The sequence below is a fragment of the Helianthus annuus genome, chromosome 8 (genome assembly GCF_002127325.2).
Source record: "Helianthus annuus cultivar XRQ/B chromosome 8, HanXRQr2.0-SUNRISE, whole genome shotgun sequence".
Classification (NCBI taxonomy): domain Eukaryota; kingdom Viridiplantae; phylum Streptophyta; class Magnoliopsida; order Asterales; family Asteraceae; genus Helianthus; species Helianthus annuus.
In genome coordinates, this window is record NC_035440.2 from 154,148,479 (window position 1) to 154,164,814 (window position 16,336).

At 36.4% G+C, this 16,336-nt stretch overlaps 1 protein-coding gene across 3 annotated transcripts; it reads left to right on the forward strand.

Moving 5' to 3' along the window:
• Positions 1 to 11,709: 11,709 nt before the first annotated feature.
• Positions 11,710 to 16,115, forward strand: LOC110885934 (two-component response regulator-like APRR2). 3 transcript variants are annotated; one of them, XM_022133672.2, is made up of 12 exons: positions 11,710 to 11,861; positions 12,501 to 12,710; positions 12,839 to 12,918; positions 13,000 to 13,066; positions 13,137 to 13,183; positions 13,553 to 13,648; positions 13,738 to 14,133; positions 14,695 to 14,835; positions 14,917 to 15,147; positions 15,256 to 15,315; positions 15,404 to 15,475; positions 15,686 to 16,115. In XM_022133672.2, exons 2-12 carry the CDS (start codon positions 12,581 to 12,583, stop codon positions 15,851 to 15,853), a joined length of 1,488 nt encoding a protein of 495 aa, XP_021989364.1. In that variant the 5' UTR covers positions 11,710 to 11,861; positions 12,501 to 12,580; the 3' UTR covers positions 15,854 to 16,115. The 3 variants fall into 3 exon arrangements, with proteins under 3 accessions (XP_021989364.1, XP_021989366.1, XP_021989365.1); XM_022133674.2 differs by having other exon boundaries at positions 11,711 to 11,861; positions 13,571 to 13,648; XM_022133673.2 differs by lacking the exon at positions 11,710 to 11,861 and adding an exon at positions 11,916 to 12,082.
• The last annotated feature ends 221 nt before the right edge of the window (positions 16,116 to 16,336 follow it).

Sequence of the window (16,336 nt, forward strand, 5' to 3'; positions counted from 1 at the left end):
TTAGTTTGTCATTATTATTATATTGGATTTGAAATAAGGGCGTTTCAGAGAAATCCAGTATGAAACCAAGGTTCTGTAATGTAATAGTGCCTTCGTATGAAGCCAGGAGTAGCTTCGTACGAAGCCATTGCATAATGGGTTCGTAACTGGATATCCAGGACAAAGCTGGGTTCGTACGAAGCCATAGGGGGCCTTCGTACGAAGCCATAACCTCTATATATATGAGGGCTTGGGTCTTGTGTTGGATAAGCTTTTGGATCCCAGAGGGGATACGCTGTCCAACTGGTCTCACGGTGCTGTAACATTGGATTTTCAATACGAGACCAGATTAAAAGTGACTGCTCTGTGTTCTATTCTATCTTCTACTCATTTCTTATCATTTCGTATCATCGAACACGTTGTTTCGGGACCAAAGCTCTGTCAAACTCACTGAATCCTGTTTTCAGAATTGGTATCAGAGCTACAGTACCGATTTAATCGATCTAACAATCGGTTGAATCACCTACGCTCAATATTTTTGGAGGTGTAGTGTGTCACACCCTAACCGATGGCGGAAACATCGGGACGCGGCACTAGGCGAACCAGATTGCTCAAGAGATCCATAACAAATCAATGTTACCAATATTTTTAAGGTCAATTCTCCCATACCAATCAACAAATATTCGACAATTAATTATTACAGATAACGAGTTTCTCTCGAACAAAACAAGTCCGACAACCTAGATTTTCTAATTGATGTAGTTTCTAGACTGCCTATCTTGATTCCATAAAAGATCAGCAAACATAGCATCCTAGAGACCTGTCACATACGTTAAAATAAAGTCAATACACAGAGTGTAAAGGGACGACATTTTCTTAACGGGGGGAGAATGTGACAACCCTCACAATTACAGGCACTGTACAATTAATTAACTTTAATTATGTGCTTAATGATTGTGCTTGATTACAACTGACAGTTTAAAACTGCTTTATGATTTCTGCATCATACATACATATGCATCACATTTCATACTGTCACTCCGTATATTACACACAAACTTAAGTGACATACTTGATGCACAAAGCACAATTAGCACACTGAACAGATGAATCAGAAACATGCTGACACTGCCAGCAATAGACAGACTATGTTTTAAGGCCAGTATGAGCCAGGGATAAGGTACTACACTAGTATGGAGTGTAGGGAAGTGAGGGTCATAAAACTGTGTCAATAGGTGCTAGTTACAGTGCCGGGAAATGCCTAAAACACACTTTAAATGCAGAATTCTGCACTCATTAATAAAATTCAGCATTTTAAAATACTAGTAGAGTGCAAAAATATGGCAGAATGGTCCTGTATACTTTCCTAAGTGCCGGGGATTAAAAGTGTTGCAAAAATATATATAAAAGACACTTTAAGGAATAATTAAACACTTTAACGGAACGGTACCCAACCGAATAACCGGACATTACCCGGAACACTAAATTTTTGCCAAACACATTGTTTCACTATTTCTTGGCTTGTCGTGATCCCCGAACACCCTAACACCCACTAGAAATCAAACAGCTAACATATATAAACATAATACTTGAAATCTAACTATCCATTACCTATTAGTTACAAAATGTTACAACCAACCACCCCCCCCCCCTAGCCGAAATCGGTCCCAAGAGGACCCACACAACATCTCCACCATACCTCAATCTTGCTCAAGATTTATCTCATTATTTTAATGGATGGATTACTTGTGATGATAACCAAAATATTAGAACACATCTATTTAAGCATGGTGCAAAGATCACAACCATACCTCACTACTTCACACCCCTCACCTTCACTCTCTTTCCCTCTTTCTCGGCTCCCCACAACTGCCCCCATCACCACCACTAAACCACCATCATCCTCCATCATTCAAGTTCCATTCAAGCATCTAAGGTGATTCAAGGAAGTGCAAACTTGTGGAGCTTCAAAAGGGCTTTGTTCTTGCTTGTTCATCATCATTTCTCATCATCTTTTTCACTAGATTCTACCATAGCCTTTGTGCTAGTAGTAAGTTCCTTGTGCACCCTTGTTCATCTTGTTTCTTAGTTAAAAATTGTAGTATGATGGTTATATTTAAAGCACACAAGAACTAGAACACTAAAAAGGGTCAAGACAAGAATCATGAACATAAAAGTTTACATGAAAGTGAAAAGTTACTAGTATGATGTTGTAGTAAACATATTGTTGGTTTATTATTGATTCTTGGTTATGTGATATTGATCACCATGTGAATCTTGTTAAATGATATGTAGAAGTATGATCTAACAAGAATAGAAAGTGGTTATGTGTTACGAAAAATAACCACCTTCTAGTTAGACACGAACTTGATAAAAAAATGGTTTTTTCACAAAATATAAATTAACTAGTAAGTTGATGAGTTTGTAAATCCAAGAGTTTACAAAGGATTTTTGTAAGAAACCAAGTTAGAAAAGCGGTTTTTTGGAAAACCATGACGATTACAAACACTTACACTATTTTTTTAGAGATACGACAAGTATGAAAATGTTTTATTTACAAGAAGAGTTCAAGATTTTAAATTTTTGTAAAAAATATTTACAAGTTGTAAACACTAAACCATTTTGTGAGAATGATTTTTAAAGAAATAAATACGTTTCGAAAGGTAACTAAGTCCACTAAAAGTCTTACCAAGTTACTACGCGTTTTCGAAATGAATCAAGTTCATGGTTAGTGTAAAACACATATATTTTGCTCTTGGTAATGTAAGGATTGTTGTTGATTGATTTTGAAAAGAAAATGATATGCTTAATAGCATGGATACCTCCGTTTTTAAGGGAAACTCTGGCGAAATTTCCTAAAAATCCCAAGACTTAGAAAATATTTTTCCAAACAAATATTACAAATATATCTTATGACTTGTGTTTCGAATATAAATTTCGGCATACTTTTTGGAACAAAATAAAAGTATCGGAGGTTGATTTTCGTAAATAAAAATGGATAACTAGTTGATTTGGGAACTAGTTATATTATTTAGAGAAAAATGACATAACTTAACAAAATACCGTTATAGGTATGTTTTGGATAGATAATACTTTGATAACGAAAAATATGAATTATCACAACGTATAATATATTTTTGGAAACAAGTAGAAAATATATTATTTTGAGAACTTATGATATATTTTTCTAGTATACGTGGAAATATATATATTTGGGATATATTATTTTTGGATAAATAAGTTATTGTATATTTTTCTAAAGTGGGACTTAGGAATATATAATGTCAGTACTTTAATCACAAAATACATGTATAAATACCCCCATCCTTGGGAAGGAAATACACATATAAAATACTTGAGAAGTGTGGATACGAAATAGTTGCCTAACTATTTTCCTAAAAACAAAATTTAAGTTAGAATAATTATTATTATTTTAACAAGTAGTCACAAACTTGGGATAATATCAAAGTAACGCAACTCAAAACATTAAACCCTGAATCAAGGCATGACCCGTTCGTCTAAAAGACATTAGTACGTGTAGGTCGTCGCGTAGCAGATCGAGTTTGGATTGATGATTCTATTCAGGAGACACACTGCTGTGAGTTCATGTCCCCCTTTTCTCTTTACTGTTTTCAGTTTTATACTTCGGGGGTGAAATACATGCGACAATTATTACAGACATTCATTTACATGGTATGGTTAGCGTAGGGAGGGTTTTTACTACTAGATCATGTGAAGGGTGGGTACAAAACTTAAGGCCATCAATCCTCGTTGTTAGGACCGATGGACATGAGTGATAGATCTATTTGGGTGTAGCGAGCCCACACCCATGAGGCCGAGGCGGCCCATAGAGGTGACTGTGTCTTACAGCCGAAGCACGGTAACAAATTTGCTAGGTTTGAGTCTTCCTGCACCTTTTCGCACATACCAGTGGCTTTGCAACCCATTGGTGATCTCTTTTTCCTTATTGCTACATACCAGGGACTTTTATTCATACTTTGAAGGTTTATACATACTCACTTTTACATGAACTCGCTCAACTTTTGTTGATTTTTCAAACTACATGTATTTCAGGAAATTAGTGGATCTGGCGGGGTATGCGTTGTGTCAAGGCTGCATAGTGAATAAAGATGTCATCCGAGTCGTCGAGTTTAGGAGGTGGATCCCTTTCCTGGACGGGATGCACAATTCTAAACTTGGGTTTTTATTTACGTACTTTTGATGAGTCTGTGTGAACTCTGTTATTCATGTCATGGTTGTAACTTACTTTATTTGTCAACATTTTCAAACAATGTCGTTGTGGTATTTTGTTTTAACCTAATGAATGGATGAACATCTTGTGTTTTAATCATATAGCATTGTTACGATTGTTGCTATGGTATTAAGAAGTCACACCAAAATAAACCCACGCTTCCGCAAAAGCCAGGGTGTGACAGTGTCCGGGCTTCTGTGCAGACTATAAATAGAGGTGCTTGGTTCACTTCAAAATCATCCCTTGGCAAACCACCTCTCACCCACTTCACCCACATTCCACCACCACTACAACCCACATCCGCCACCATCATCCATCATCCATCATAGAGTGTGTGTAGTAGTCTCGGGATCCAAAATTGATAGTAAGAGTTCTTGACAATCAAAGGCCATGCTTGCCTATGTCTCTTACATCACTTGGTGAAGACAAGCATTTAGTGTAATACTTTTGGTTTTTAATCTTTTCGCACTTTTTATTTGGTTTTGTATTAATGACTTTAATAACTAGTTTCTTATGATGAAGGTGAAACTTCCTTATCATTTGTCCGTGGTGTCTTGGCGTCATTTTACTGTCTATATAAAATAAAAGATTTTCACCATTCATATCTCTACGGTCTATATAGAGATATGTTGGCTACCTGGTTGGGGGTTAAGGCAATGGTTTGGTAAGGTTCTTGCCTTACTCAGTGTATAGATCATGCAAGGACCTCGGTCAAGCTTACTAGGACCTCCTTCAATACCCACTGGTATTGGATGGCGGGGGTGCGAATGACATGATCCCCTCATATGTAAACTACTATTAATACATTAACCCGGCTATTTGGGATTGTATCCCTGCTGACTCAAACCACTTAGCCGAAGGTAATGTCACCTTCAAAAGAGGGGCCTACCACATTACGCATTAATAACTTAATTAATTATCTTTCAATATTCCGACCCTTTAGGATTGTATCCTTGCTGACTCAAACTACTGGGTTGAGGGTAACGTCACCTTCAAAAGAGGGGCCTGCTACTATAACTAAGATAATCTCTTAAAAAGTGCAAAAGTGCGAAAATCATCAAAGGTTACCCTAAAGGTGAGTCAGATCTAAGTCATTCATCTTGTCTATCTGTTTTTATTTTATTTTTATTTTCAACATTTTTAGTTTTTATTTTCATGTTTAAACCTTTTTCTAAAATTTTGATTTGATTAGATGTTGAGGATAAACCAATATTTAAAGCTCTTGTGTCCTTGGACGACCTCGGTATCTTACCAATGCTATACTATGCTCACGATGGGTGCACTTGCCCATATGTGTGTTTAGTGTTAGTAGAATATCGTGTTTTATAAATTTAAAACTTGACTAAAGTGTTAAAAAGGGCTTAAAATATTAATAAAAATATATCACGCTACACGCACATCAAGTATACTCACCGTATGTGTTTAGTAAATAAACACAGTCTTGGATTGAAGGGAGCGCGTGAGAGGTTAGCCTGCTCATAGAACGATAGCGTAAGTGTTGATCAGCGTGTAAAACAGCGTGTCGAATGAGATTGAGTGTCGAATGGTGAGTCGATCGGATGATCATCCGGACGGATGGTCATCCGGACGGATGACCATTCAATCAGTTGGTCATTCAATTGGGGAAGTGTGCTTTTGAAACTTTTGAAGTTTTCTTTGTAGTATAAGTTAAGTCATTCGATCGGATGGTCATCTACAGATGGCCATTCGATCGGATGGCTATTCGATTGAAAGTGATATTCTTTGAAGTTTTGTTAAATTGTTTGAATGTTGAACTTATTGAAAAAGGGCGAGTCACCTGTCGAATAGTCATTCGATCGGATGGTCATCCGATCGGATGGGTATTCAATCAGCGATCTGATGTTTTGAAATCTTTTGTAAAATTTCTAGGTTTAAAAGTTTTGAAGTTTAACGGAGACGGCGTGACGACGTGTCTAACAACGGAAACCACACTAAGCCCAACTCAGTCGATCGGATGGAACCACCCCATTCGATCAGCCTAACTGTTCTCAACGGAGTTTCATGTTCAACCCGTAAGTCAGTCGTCTCTTCGGTGGAAATCCGTTCTCAAACCGGTTGTATGAGTGGAGAGCTTGAACGAGCCTAGATTCCATCGGTTTTGAGTAGAAGAGTGTAAAAGAATTGAAAGAAAGTTTAAATCAGTTGAAAAGTGTTTAGATCTAGTTTAGTTTTATGTAAAATCATGTGTAAATCCTTTAGATCTGGACAAACTTTGATGAGATGAGGTCACTCAACAGTTTTCGGCAGAACCCGTGATGACGTCACCTTCAAAGAATCCAAATCTGGTGATTTCATGGTTGGAAAACTATGATTCTTGTGGAGAAGATGATGGAGATGTGTGTAACGAAGATGGAAGTACAAGATTTAAGAAGAAAACTTACGAAAATCGCTTGGAATCGAGAGAAAAGAGCCTTAGAACGAGCTGGAGCGAGTTGGGTTGATAGAGCTGTCACATCTGTGACCGATGATGTGACATGTGAGTATTTATAGGGTGAGAAGTGAGTAAGGCGGTGCAAGTGCGAGGGTCGGATGGCCAGTCGATCGGATGGCCATCCGATCGGATGGCCATCCGATCGGATGGTCATCCGGTCGGATGATCATTCGACCGTATGGTCATTCGATCTGACGGCTGGTGCGAGTTAGTTTTCCGACTTTCGCTTCGTGTGTTGAGCGTTGCGTTGCGTTTAAGCGAGTTGCGAATAAGCGATGCGATAGCATTAACAAGTAGTTACACAAATAACATAACACATAAAAAACATAAAAGTAAATCTGCGTTTCGGGTTGTGATGAGATTGTGATGCAATAGAGTTGCGATTGCGTTTGCGAATAACATCCCAATACATATACGAGGCACACACAAGTAAAGCACATAATAACACACACATAGAACGACACCATTAGTTTGCGATGCGATTGCGATGTGATAGCGTAAAGTAAAATAGTGTTTAGTTGTGATTTCTGCGTTTATCGCATTGTTACTTCCGTTAGTAGTAAATCATAGTTTAAAAATATTGTTCAAAATCATTAACCAATATATCGTTTATCGAATCTCGAGATTACAAAGCAATAATTAAGCAAGAAATGATAGATCTGAACAACGACCTGACTTTGACTTGTACTTTGACTTCACTTGGAAAGTCGGGTTGTTATATAGTGAGTTTTGACGTTAAACACGAATAAAACATCAAATTGAAGGTCAATTGACGGATAAAATTCAAAATTGAAGACATTATTATGATCGAAATTGATTTTCACACAGTCCTGTGAAATTTCATCTTGAAATTCATAGAAATAAAGATTCTGGATCGAAATTTGTGGTCTGAAATGTGTTCTTGATGACATCAGCTTAGCTTCGTACGAAGGCGGGGCTTCGTACGAAGGCACGATACTAACTGTCATATATGCTGATATGAACCCACCTCTAGGTTCGTACGAAGGCACATCTAGGATCGTACGAAGGCATGGTAGCTCTATTGTATGGTAAGGATGTTGTTCGTATGAAACCCGTGGTCAGAGATGAGCAAATAGTTCTGGGTACCGGTACCAAATTTTCCGATCCGAAAGATCTTAAGTACCAATTCGGTACCAACTTTTGGCGTTCCTAGTATCGGTTCACTACCGTTTTTTATCTTCATATACGGGTACCGTAACCGCTATTTTCGGTATCAGTGCCGATTCTGTATCGATTGGCACCGAGCTCATCCCCATCCATGAAACTAAAAAAAGAAAAAAAAATTAAAAGTTGACGAAAATCAACAAAAAAAAAGTTGTACGATATCGTTGTTGTTCGTACGTACCCGTGATCCGGGATAGCAAATGGTACCGGGTAGCAACACTGAATTTCCCGAACCAAAAGATTTTCAGTATCAATTCGGCACCAACTTTTGGTGTTTTCTGTATTAGTGTTGGTTTTTACCTTCATGTACCGATAACAAACAGGACCGTACCGGTATTTTCGATACCAGTACTGGCTCGATACCGGTTGACACCAAGCTTATCCCAACCCGTGATATTAAAAGAATGATTAAAGTTAAAAAGTAACGAAAATAATTATTATTATAATATTAAAATAATAAAAGTATTAAAAAATTATATATTCGTGGTTCGAAATGTGTTTTTGATGACATCAGCTTAGGTTCGTACGAAGGCGGGGCTTCGTACGAAGGCACGATACTAACTGTCATATATGCTGATACGAACCCACCTCTTGGTTCGTACGAAGGCACATCCAGGATCATACGAAGGCATGGTAGCTCTGTTGTCATAATTCACAGCTTCGTACGAAGGGACCATGGTGCTAAATGTCAATTTAATCCAGAACAAATGCCTAAAAAAGGCATTTTTTGATCGCAACGACGAGGTGAGTTTCTAGAAAAAATTTGGTGATTGAAATTTTTTTTCGAGTTTTTAACGACCAAGCTGGGTTGTTCGGGGACACTGTCCGGGGCTTTAGCGAACAAATTTGATGATGCGATCACAGATTGTGGAAATTAGTGGGGTAGTCATGATACTGGTGCATAAAGTTTATCTTCTGGGTTATCTGACTATTAATGGGCCGTAACGCAAAATCCGCAATGATGAAAAACTGACGTTTGGGGCAAAATTGTCACATTTTTGGCATAGTCGAGTTTTTCAGAGATTAAATAGAACTGGATTGCTCAGTTTGAGGGGGAATTCAATGATAAGACGCTAGAATTTGCAAAAATGAGGGGGAATAAAAATTTCAGATGAAATTCCAGCATTTTTGAAATTCGTGATACTGCAACAGTATTCTGGTGGTTCCGACTTCAGAGTTGTCCGGGAATGTGTATCAGATTGGTGGTGAAAGCTTCCGAGATCTAGATGATTCAAGGAGTTGATATCTGATCGTGGACAAAAGCTTCGGAGATCTGAGAGTGATCGTGGATGATAGCTTCTGAGATCTAGATTATCCAAGGAGATGAGTCTGATTGTGGACGAATGCTTCAGAGATCGGAATACATTACCAGATGAGTCAGTAGGGATACAGTCCTCGCAGGGTTGGTTTAAAGTTTTAATAGTAGTTTATGGATAAGGTATTCAAGTGGTATCTTACTTCTCCTGTAGGGGTTAAGACCGTCCGCTCGTGAAATAGTACTAAGCTTGAACCAGGTTCTCGTAGGATCTATACACTAAAATGACGACTATGATACCCATAAAAAATCAAATTCGGGGGGGGGGGGGATGGAAGGCAATAGTTGGAATAGAGGAGGAATTTATAAAATACGATATTAATTTGAAGTACCACTTGGTTAGTGAAGTGGGCTCGGGTGAAAAAAACACTGTTTTGGGTCGATGGATGGATTAATGGTGGCACGTTAAGAGAACGGTTCCCTCAAACGTATCAACTAGCTAAACAAAAAATGGCGAGGGTATAGGATTGCTATAGGTTCTACAATGGCGGCATTTTATGGGCATGAGAGTGGAATAGAGCACTTGCTGGTAGGAGTGAAGTAGAAGAAATGGAAGATTTAAATAAGCTACTATTAGAGTAGAAAATATCAGACCAGAATGATCGATGGAAGTTGAAAAATGGAAAAGATTCAGACTTTGCGTTAGGGAATCTGAGACAGTCTCTAACATCACAACTGGATCTGAACTCAACATGTGATTTCCCGTGGAATAATATTGTTAACACTTAAAATTAACATGTTTATTTGGCGTGCACGGGATGACAAGATATCATCAGCTAAAGCGTTAAGCGTTAAACATCAGAGACATAAACTTACAAGATACCAACTGTCCAATTTGCGGACTGGTAGAGGAAGACTGAAAACCTCCTGGTGCGTTGCTAGTTCGTAGACTAGGTATTGAACTGTGATGGAATTATTGCAGAGTGTAGGAGGATTGGGTATCGCAATGAGCCGAAAAAGGTAGTTCATGCAGTTTTTTTTGCAAGGAAAGGAGACGAAAAAGTATAAGATAATCTATACTATATAATAAAAGAAACCTATTTTGTGACACTTGTCATTCTCTCATTTAATTGATTAAAATTATTAATAATATACTAATAATAATAATATTTAATCTAATCTAATACAAATGATAATAATATTTAATCTAATCTAATACAAATTCTTATTATTAATTCAATAACCTATTGTTAAACTAAAACTTCAATAGAATCTTAAATCCTAGCTAAACAAGTTTCGAAATTCATAATAATATTAATATGTTAGACTAAATATATTATTGATATATATATAAAAAATATATTATTGATATATATAACTAAAATTATTATCAATAATATTAATAATAGGTTTAGAATCAAATACAAAGATTCAAAAAATAAGAAGTCGTACAAAGGGTATCAAATAGACTCTGATTGACCTCATTCAACCGACATTAGAGCTGTCTTATCGAACTCTACGACATTAATTAATATGTATGAGTTGATGGGTTACATTTATAATGGAGAGTTCAAATGAGAAGAAACTTTATGTAGGAAGAAAAAAGAATAAATTTCAACCAATAAGAATGCTTCATTTTACTTTATTTAATATAAGTATTTAATGTTACTATAAGGGTAATACGGTAAACCTACAATGATGATTAATTAGTAGTATTCCTCTTTAATGGCTAACTACATTAAAATTTGTAACTTATCTTCAAAATATGTATTTTTTTCAAAAAAAATAAAATAAAATAAAATAATTTAGAGTGTAGGATAAATTACAATGTGTATATGATAAATTAAGTGTTGTGTATGATAAATTTCAACAAGTGTAGGGTAAATTTCGAAAGGTATAGGGTAGCTTTTGATGTGTGTAGTCAAAAAACTTTAGTGTGAATGATGATATTTTTATGACTAATTAATTAGTCAAATATGATAATAAATGAGATAAGTGAAAAAGTATTTAATGTTTTACAATTGTACTCTTTGTTCTTTTTATTCTCAATTAAATTTTCTTCTCAAATGAACTTTCCCCTACATTTATATTAACTCATTTATGTCAATATGGTATGTAAATGTCTTTGTCTTTGTTTTAAATTTACAGGAAATATCTATACTATATGGTTTAAATTGTTTAACCCGTGTAACACACGGGGAACTAACCTAGTAGAAGAGATAAAAGAAACACATTCGATCTGGTGGTGAACAAACGAAAGGTAAGGGGTGTGAGTTGAAAAGACCGAAGAAGTTTTAGCTTTGAACTTTTAAATGTATATATATATGTTTGTTTAATGTGACGATGTAATCATGTCCAAAATGGACTTTGTTTTATTAAACAAGTAATAAAAGTTGTTGCCCTGTAAAAAAAGTTGTACTAGTTATAAAAGTAATACCACACGTGTCATTATAGAAGAGAAAATTTTCTTTTATCTTTTGAGATACAAACAAAAAAGGCAAACACAAAATCTTTATATAATATGGTTGTTGGAAAAAATTCAAGAAAGATGTTCAGGTACCTTTTCTTTTTTCTTCAATCTCATCCTTCTCCATAATGCCCCAACTCAGTCCCCCTTTTCTCTCTCTATCTCTATATACAATATACATATATATATATATATGCGCGCATCTTTTTGCTGCAAAAGGAAAAGGCATCATAGTGGCACCCTGTCTTTTCTTGAGTCCTTTTTAGTAAAGGTAAAAAATTTAGAGCTCCTTTTCTTGTTCATAATTTTTGCTTCAATTGGGTGCAGCAGTTTAACATTAACTCCATTTCATGAATCATGTGTAACTTCTTCAATTTCCACTTATTACATGCCATTTATCAACCCCTGTTGACCCCCACCCACCCCCTCTTGTGTTCTTTCTGTTAAGTTTTCCTTTTTCCTCTCATGTTCATATCTTTGGGAAGATCTGAAGTGGGTTCCATCTTCATTACCAAACTCTTACTTGTTGTTCTTAAAGAGTTGAATATCTTCTTGATATATGCTTTTCAGGCACCAGATTGTGTTGATCCATGAACATATGTGTGTGTGTGTGAATAATCTAGAATCTGCCTTGCATTATGGATTATGACCTACAACTATTATATGCTATTTTTTTATTACTTGGAATCATTATTAAAAGTGAATCTACTTTATGAATATTTTTATGTGTATGGCTATGCATAGTTCCCTCAAATTATAATGCTATTATTCCATTATCTGATAATTGTTTGGTTTAAATGATAGATAGATAATATGACTCATCTTTTTTGTGTCTGATTCTGGATCTATATATAAAATGATCATTGATCTACCAACTGCTGAGATTAAAATTGATGTGGGTTTTATGCAGAATTTGGAGATGAAAAGTGATATCTAATATAATAATAATAATAATAATGATCTGATGAAGTAAACGATGCCAAACCGGCCATGGTTTGCACTGCAGATGATTTGTTGGAGTGGAAAGACTTTCCAAAGGGTCTTAGAGTCTTGCTCCTTAATGATGACATCAGTTCTGCAACTGATATAAGATCAAAACTTGAAGAAATGGATTATCTTGGTAAGTTATTCAAGCTCCAAAACTGTTCTTGATTTGTATAGTTTTGTACCCAGAGTTTTACAAGGTGAACTTTAACTGAATATAAAATAAGAAAAAACATTTAAGAATATTTGCTTTATTGCCTTCAGTTTCTACCTTCGGTAATGAGAATGAAGCATTGTCAGCCATTTCAGATAATTCTAGAGTCTTCCATGTAGCAATAGTAGAGGTATTGAAGTTGATTGAGATAATTCGAATTTTTGTATGTTTTTTAGTCATGATTTAGGGTGATGATTATATTTTGTTACAGGTGCGAGCCGACAACAAAGATGGAAGGTTTAAATTTCTTGAAAGCACGAAAGATTTGCCGAAAATCAGTACGCCCAACGAACCTAATCTCCTTCGCTTGGATCATAAAGTTTGATGTTTGTTCACTTTTGATTGCAGTAACTTCAGATGTGAATTGCATAAGTACCATGATGAAGTGCATAGCAGCAAGTTTTCTTCTTCACAAGCATTTTTTTCATAATCCAAGTAGTCTGGGGGTGTTTAGATATGTGTTTTGAAACTATTAGTTGGTTTCGTAGAAGCCATAACAAAACGACTCATATTTAACGCAGCACAATGATAGTTGCATGGTGTTGGTGGGTTCTCCTGGCGTCACGGTTATAAGGAACAATTGCATTTTTTTATATAAATTTCTTCAATAATCACAATTTGTCAAAACACTCGTTATTACAACTTGGACAAGCACACAGTCTATCGATCGGAGTCTGATTATCTAATATCACATAATTAATCACATTCAAAATGCACATTTTAACACCCCCTTAAGCTTATAAAAAACTGTTTTAATAAAACAGTTTCGATTATGTGTTCAGCTTGGTGCGGTTGAGTTCCTCCAGAAACCACTTTCAGAGGATAAACTTAGAAACATATGGCAGCATGTGGCTCACAAGGTCAGTTTAACCTGTATCCTCAACATTTTATAATCTGGTTACCTTTCTCAGCTTGTTTTCTGATATTCGGAACATGAAACATCGAGCAGGCGTTTAATGCAGGACTCAAGGATCAGTTTGAACCTATGAAATCTGACAATGCTTCATATGGCTCTGATCTAGATGATCGTTTGAAGGAAGACTTTAGTCAAAATCAAGAGCATGCATCAATTGATGATACATGCCATCAAGATCAAGCTCACATATCGACTGAGAAAGTGTGTGTTGATCATGGTGGTGAATCCAAATTTGTCGAAACTGCTTGTGATGATTTGGCTGTTGATACTATTACTATTGAAACAGACACATCCACGAGTTTAGAGGAAGGTATTGGGAAGCCTTTAAGCAATGAAAGTTGTCCCGATCATACAAATAATAAGAAGCTAAATGAAGCATCTAAGCATCCTAATTCATGCCCCACTAAATCTAGTCGAAGGAAGATCAAGGTAAGATGATGGGTTATGCTATCTTTTATGATAGTACTCTTGATTTAAGATACAAGGGGCGGGGCGGGTAGCAGCTAGGGGTGTAAATGAACCAAGCTGAGCCGGAGTTCGCCTAAGCTTGAGCTCAGCTCGTTTAACGTACGAGAGCTCGGCTTGTTTGTGACTAGTTTTACAAAGCTCTAGCTTGGCTCATACTAGGCTCGTTTATTTTTTACATTTATAGTTATTTTGCTACATACCATAATATATATTATTTAGTTATTTCTATCGTAATTTTATTATCATAACTATTATGTAATTACATATTTAATATGTTAAGTAATATTTATATAAATAATAATAGGCTCGTTTAGGCCTGCGAGACTCGAGTTTGATAAGTGAAGATCAGGATCATGTTTGTTTATTAAGTAAACTATTTTTAGACTTAAGTTGTGGCTCGAGCTCATTTAAGCTCGGCTCGATTTAAGCCTTTAGCAAGCTGATCTCGAGTAGCTCACGAGCGACCCGGCTCGTTTACTCCCAAGTAGTAGCTTATGTGGTGCTAGTTTACTCGTGTTTCAGGTTGATTGGACTTCTGAACTACACAAAAAATTTGTACAAGCCGTAGAACAACTTGGTGTTGATCAAGCAATTCCTTCGCGCATACTAGAACTTATGAACGTTCCGGGTTTGACTCGCCATAATGTATCAAGTCATCTCCAGGTTAGTTTAAACATCTTTTTATATAGTTGGCCGCACATGTATCCGTGCTTATCTTTTTAATTTATATTATAATTCAATCAGAAATATAGATTGCATAGGCGACATATTTTGCCCAAGGAAAGCGCGCGAAAATGGCCTCAAGTTGGACATTCAACACCAAGAAACTACTATCTACAGAAACCCGTTATGGCTTACCCTCCTCCATATCCGTCTAACCACCCCCAAGTCTATCCTGCTTGGCCGCCTCCACCTCAGATGTATTATCCAGGTTGGCAGTCTTCGGGAAACTGGACGTGGAATCCTTGTTCAGGGGTAATTACACAATTTTTAAGAGTAATAGACAAATTTCTGCTATGTGGCCGGTAACGGGTCGTTTGAACGTTAAAGGTTAATGATTAATGTGTTATTGTTACATTCCAGGTACAAGCTGAAGCGTGGGGCCGGCCCGCCATACCTCCGCCATGTACATCTTTTCCTCAAGTGAGTATACTTGATTTTTTTTTTTTTTTTTTGCATTAAAATAGGTTGTTTGATTGTGAAAATGTACTTGTCAATGATCTGATTGCAGGGTGCTGCACAATTTCAGACCCGTAATTCGATCTGCCAAGCCATTCCGAAGAACTCATTCGACAATTATCCGGTATTTTATATAAAACTTTGTTCTTAGTTACTACCTAAAATTGATGACAATTAGTGGTTTTCAAGATGAATTCTTTTCAGTAATTTTGAAGTACAAGAATTTGAAACAAGTTGATAGATAGACTAAGGTTCTAGAAAGAAAATTAAAAGTTCCTTTGTTTGAGGTTCTATGTGGTAATTAATTATAACATGATGCTGCTATATATTGTAGGGAGATGAAGTGATTGACAAGGTTGTAAAGGAAGCAATAAATAATCCATGGCTACCCTTGCCTTTGGGCCTCAGACCTCCATCTACTGAGAGCGTCATTTATGAGCTCTTGAAGCAAGGAATCTCCACCGTTCCTCATCAAACCAACGGATCTCATTCATGCTTGTGACATACACACACTTTCTATATATATTATTACCATTCACAGTAAGTAAGTAAGTAGATCCACTTTTGAAGGCCAAAATGGGCCTACGACTTTGATGGTAGAGGTGGGACAAAACTTTCTGTTGTGGTTTGAATTTTGATCCTGAGCTAAAACCTTTTTGTGGCTTGTTATGTGCATCAAAACTAGTACCTTGTTCTGGATTTATTAAAGTCAACTTTGGAGCAATAGCGACAGTTATGATGGAAAGTCTGCTTTATTGGATGCCTTCCTTATCTATCTTGACATCATTATTAATTAATTGACATTTGCAACTTTAGAAACATTTTCTTTTTTCGAACGGCAATTGTAGGGCGAGACAAGCTCTTAAATCCTGCCTAGGCCCAACTCCATACTGAAATCCCAATATGTACACGGAGTCGAACCTGGGAACTTCCCAGAGGAGAAGTCTTACGAAAAACTCCCCTGACCAACTTGGCTATACCATGT

What these genes read in the sequence shown, in the direction of transcription:
- LOC110885934 (XM_022133672.2), top strand. Translation starts at nt 12,581, where the DNA reads ATGGTTTGCACTGCAGATGATTTGTTGGAGTGGAAAGACTTTCCAAAG. An exon ending in TCCATGTAGCAATAGTAGAG is followed by an intron (nt 12,919 to 12,999) that starts GTATTGAAGTTG and finishes ATTTTGTTACAG; the next exon opens with GTGCGAGCCGACAACAAAGA. An exon ending in ATGTATCAAGTCATCTCCAG is followed by an intron (nt 14,836 to 14,916) that starts GTTAGTTTAAAC and finishes TAATTCAATCAG; the next exon opens with AAATATAGATTGCATAGGCG.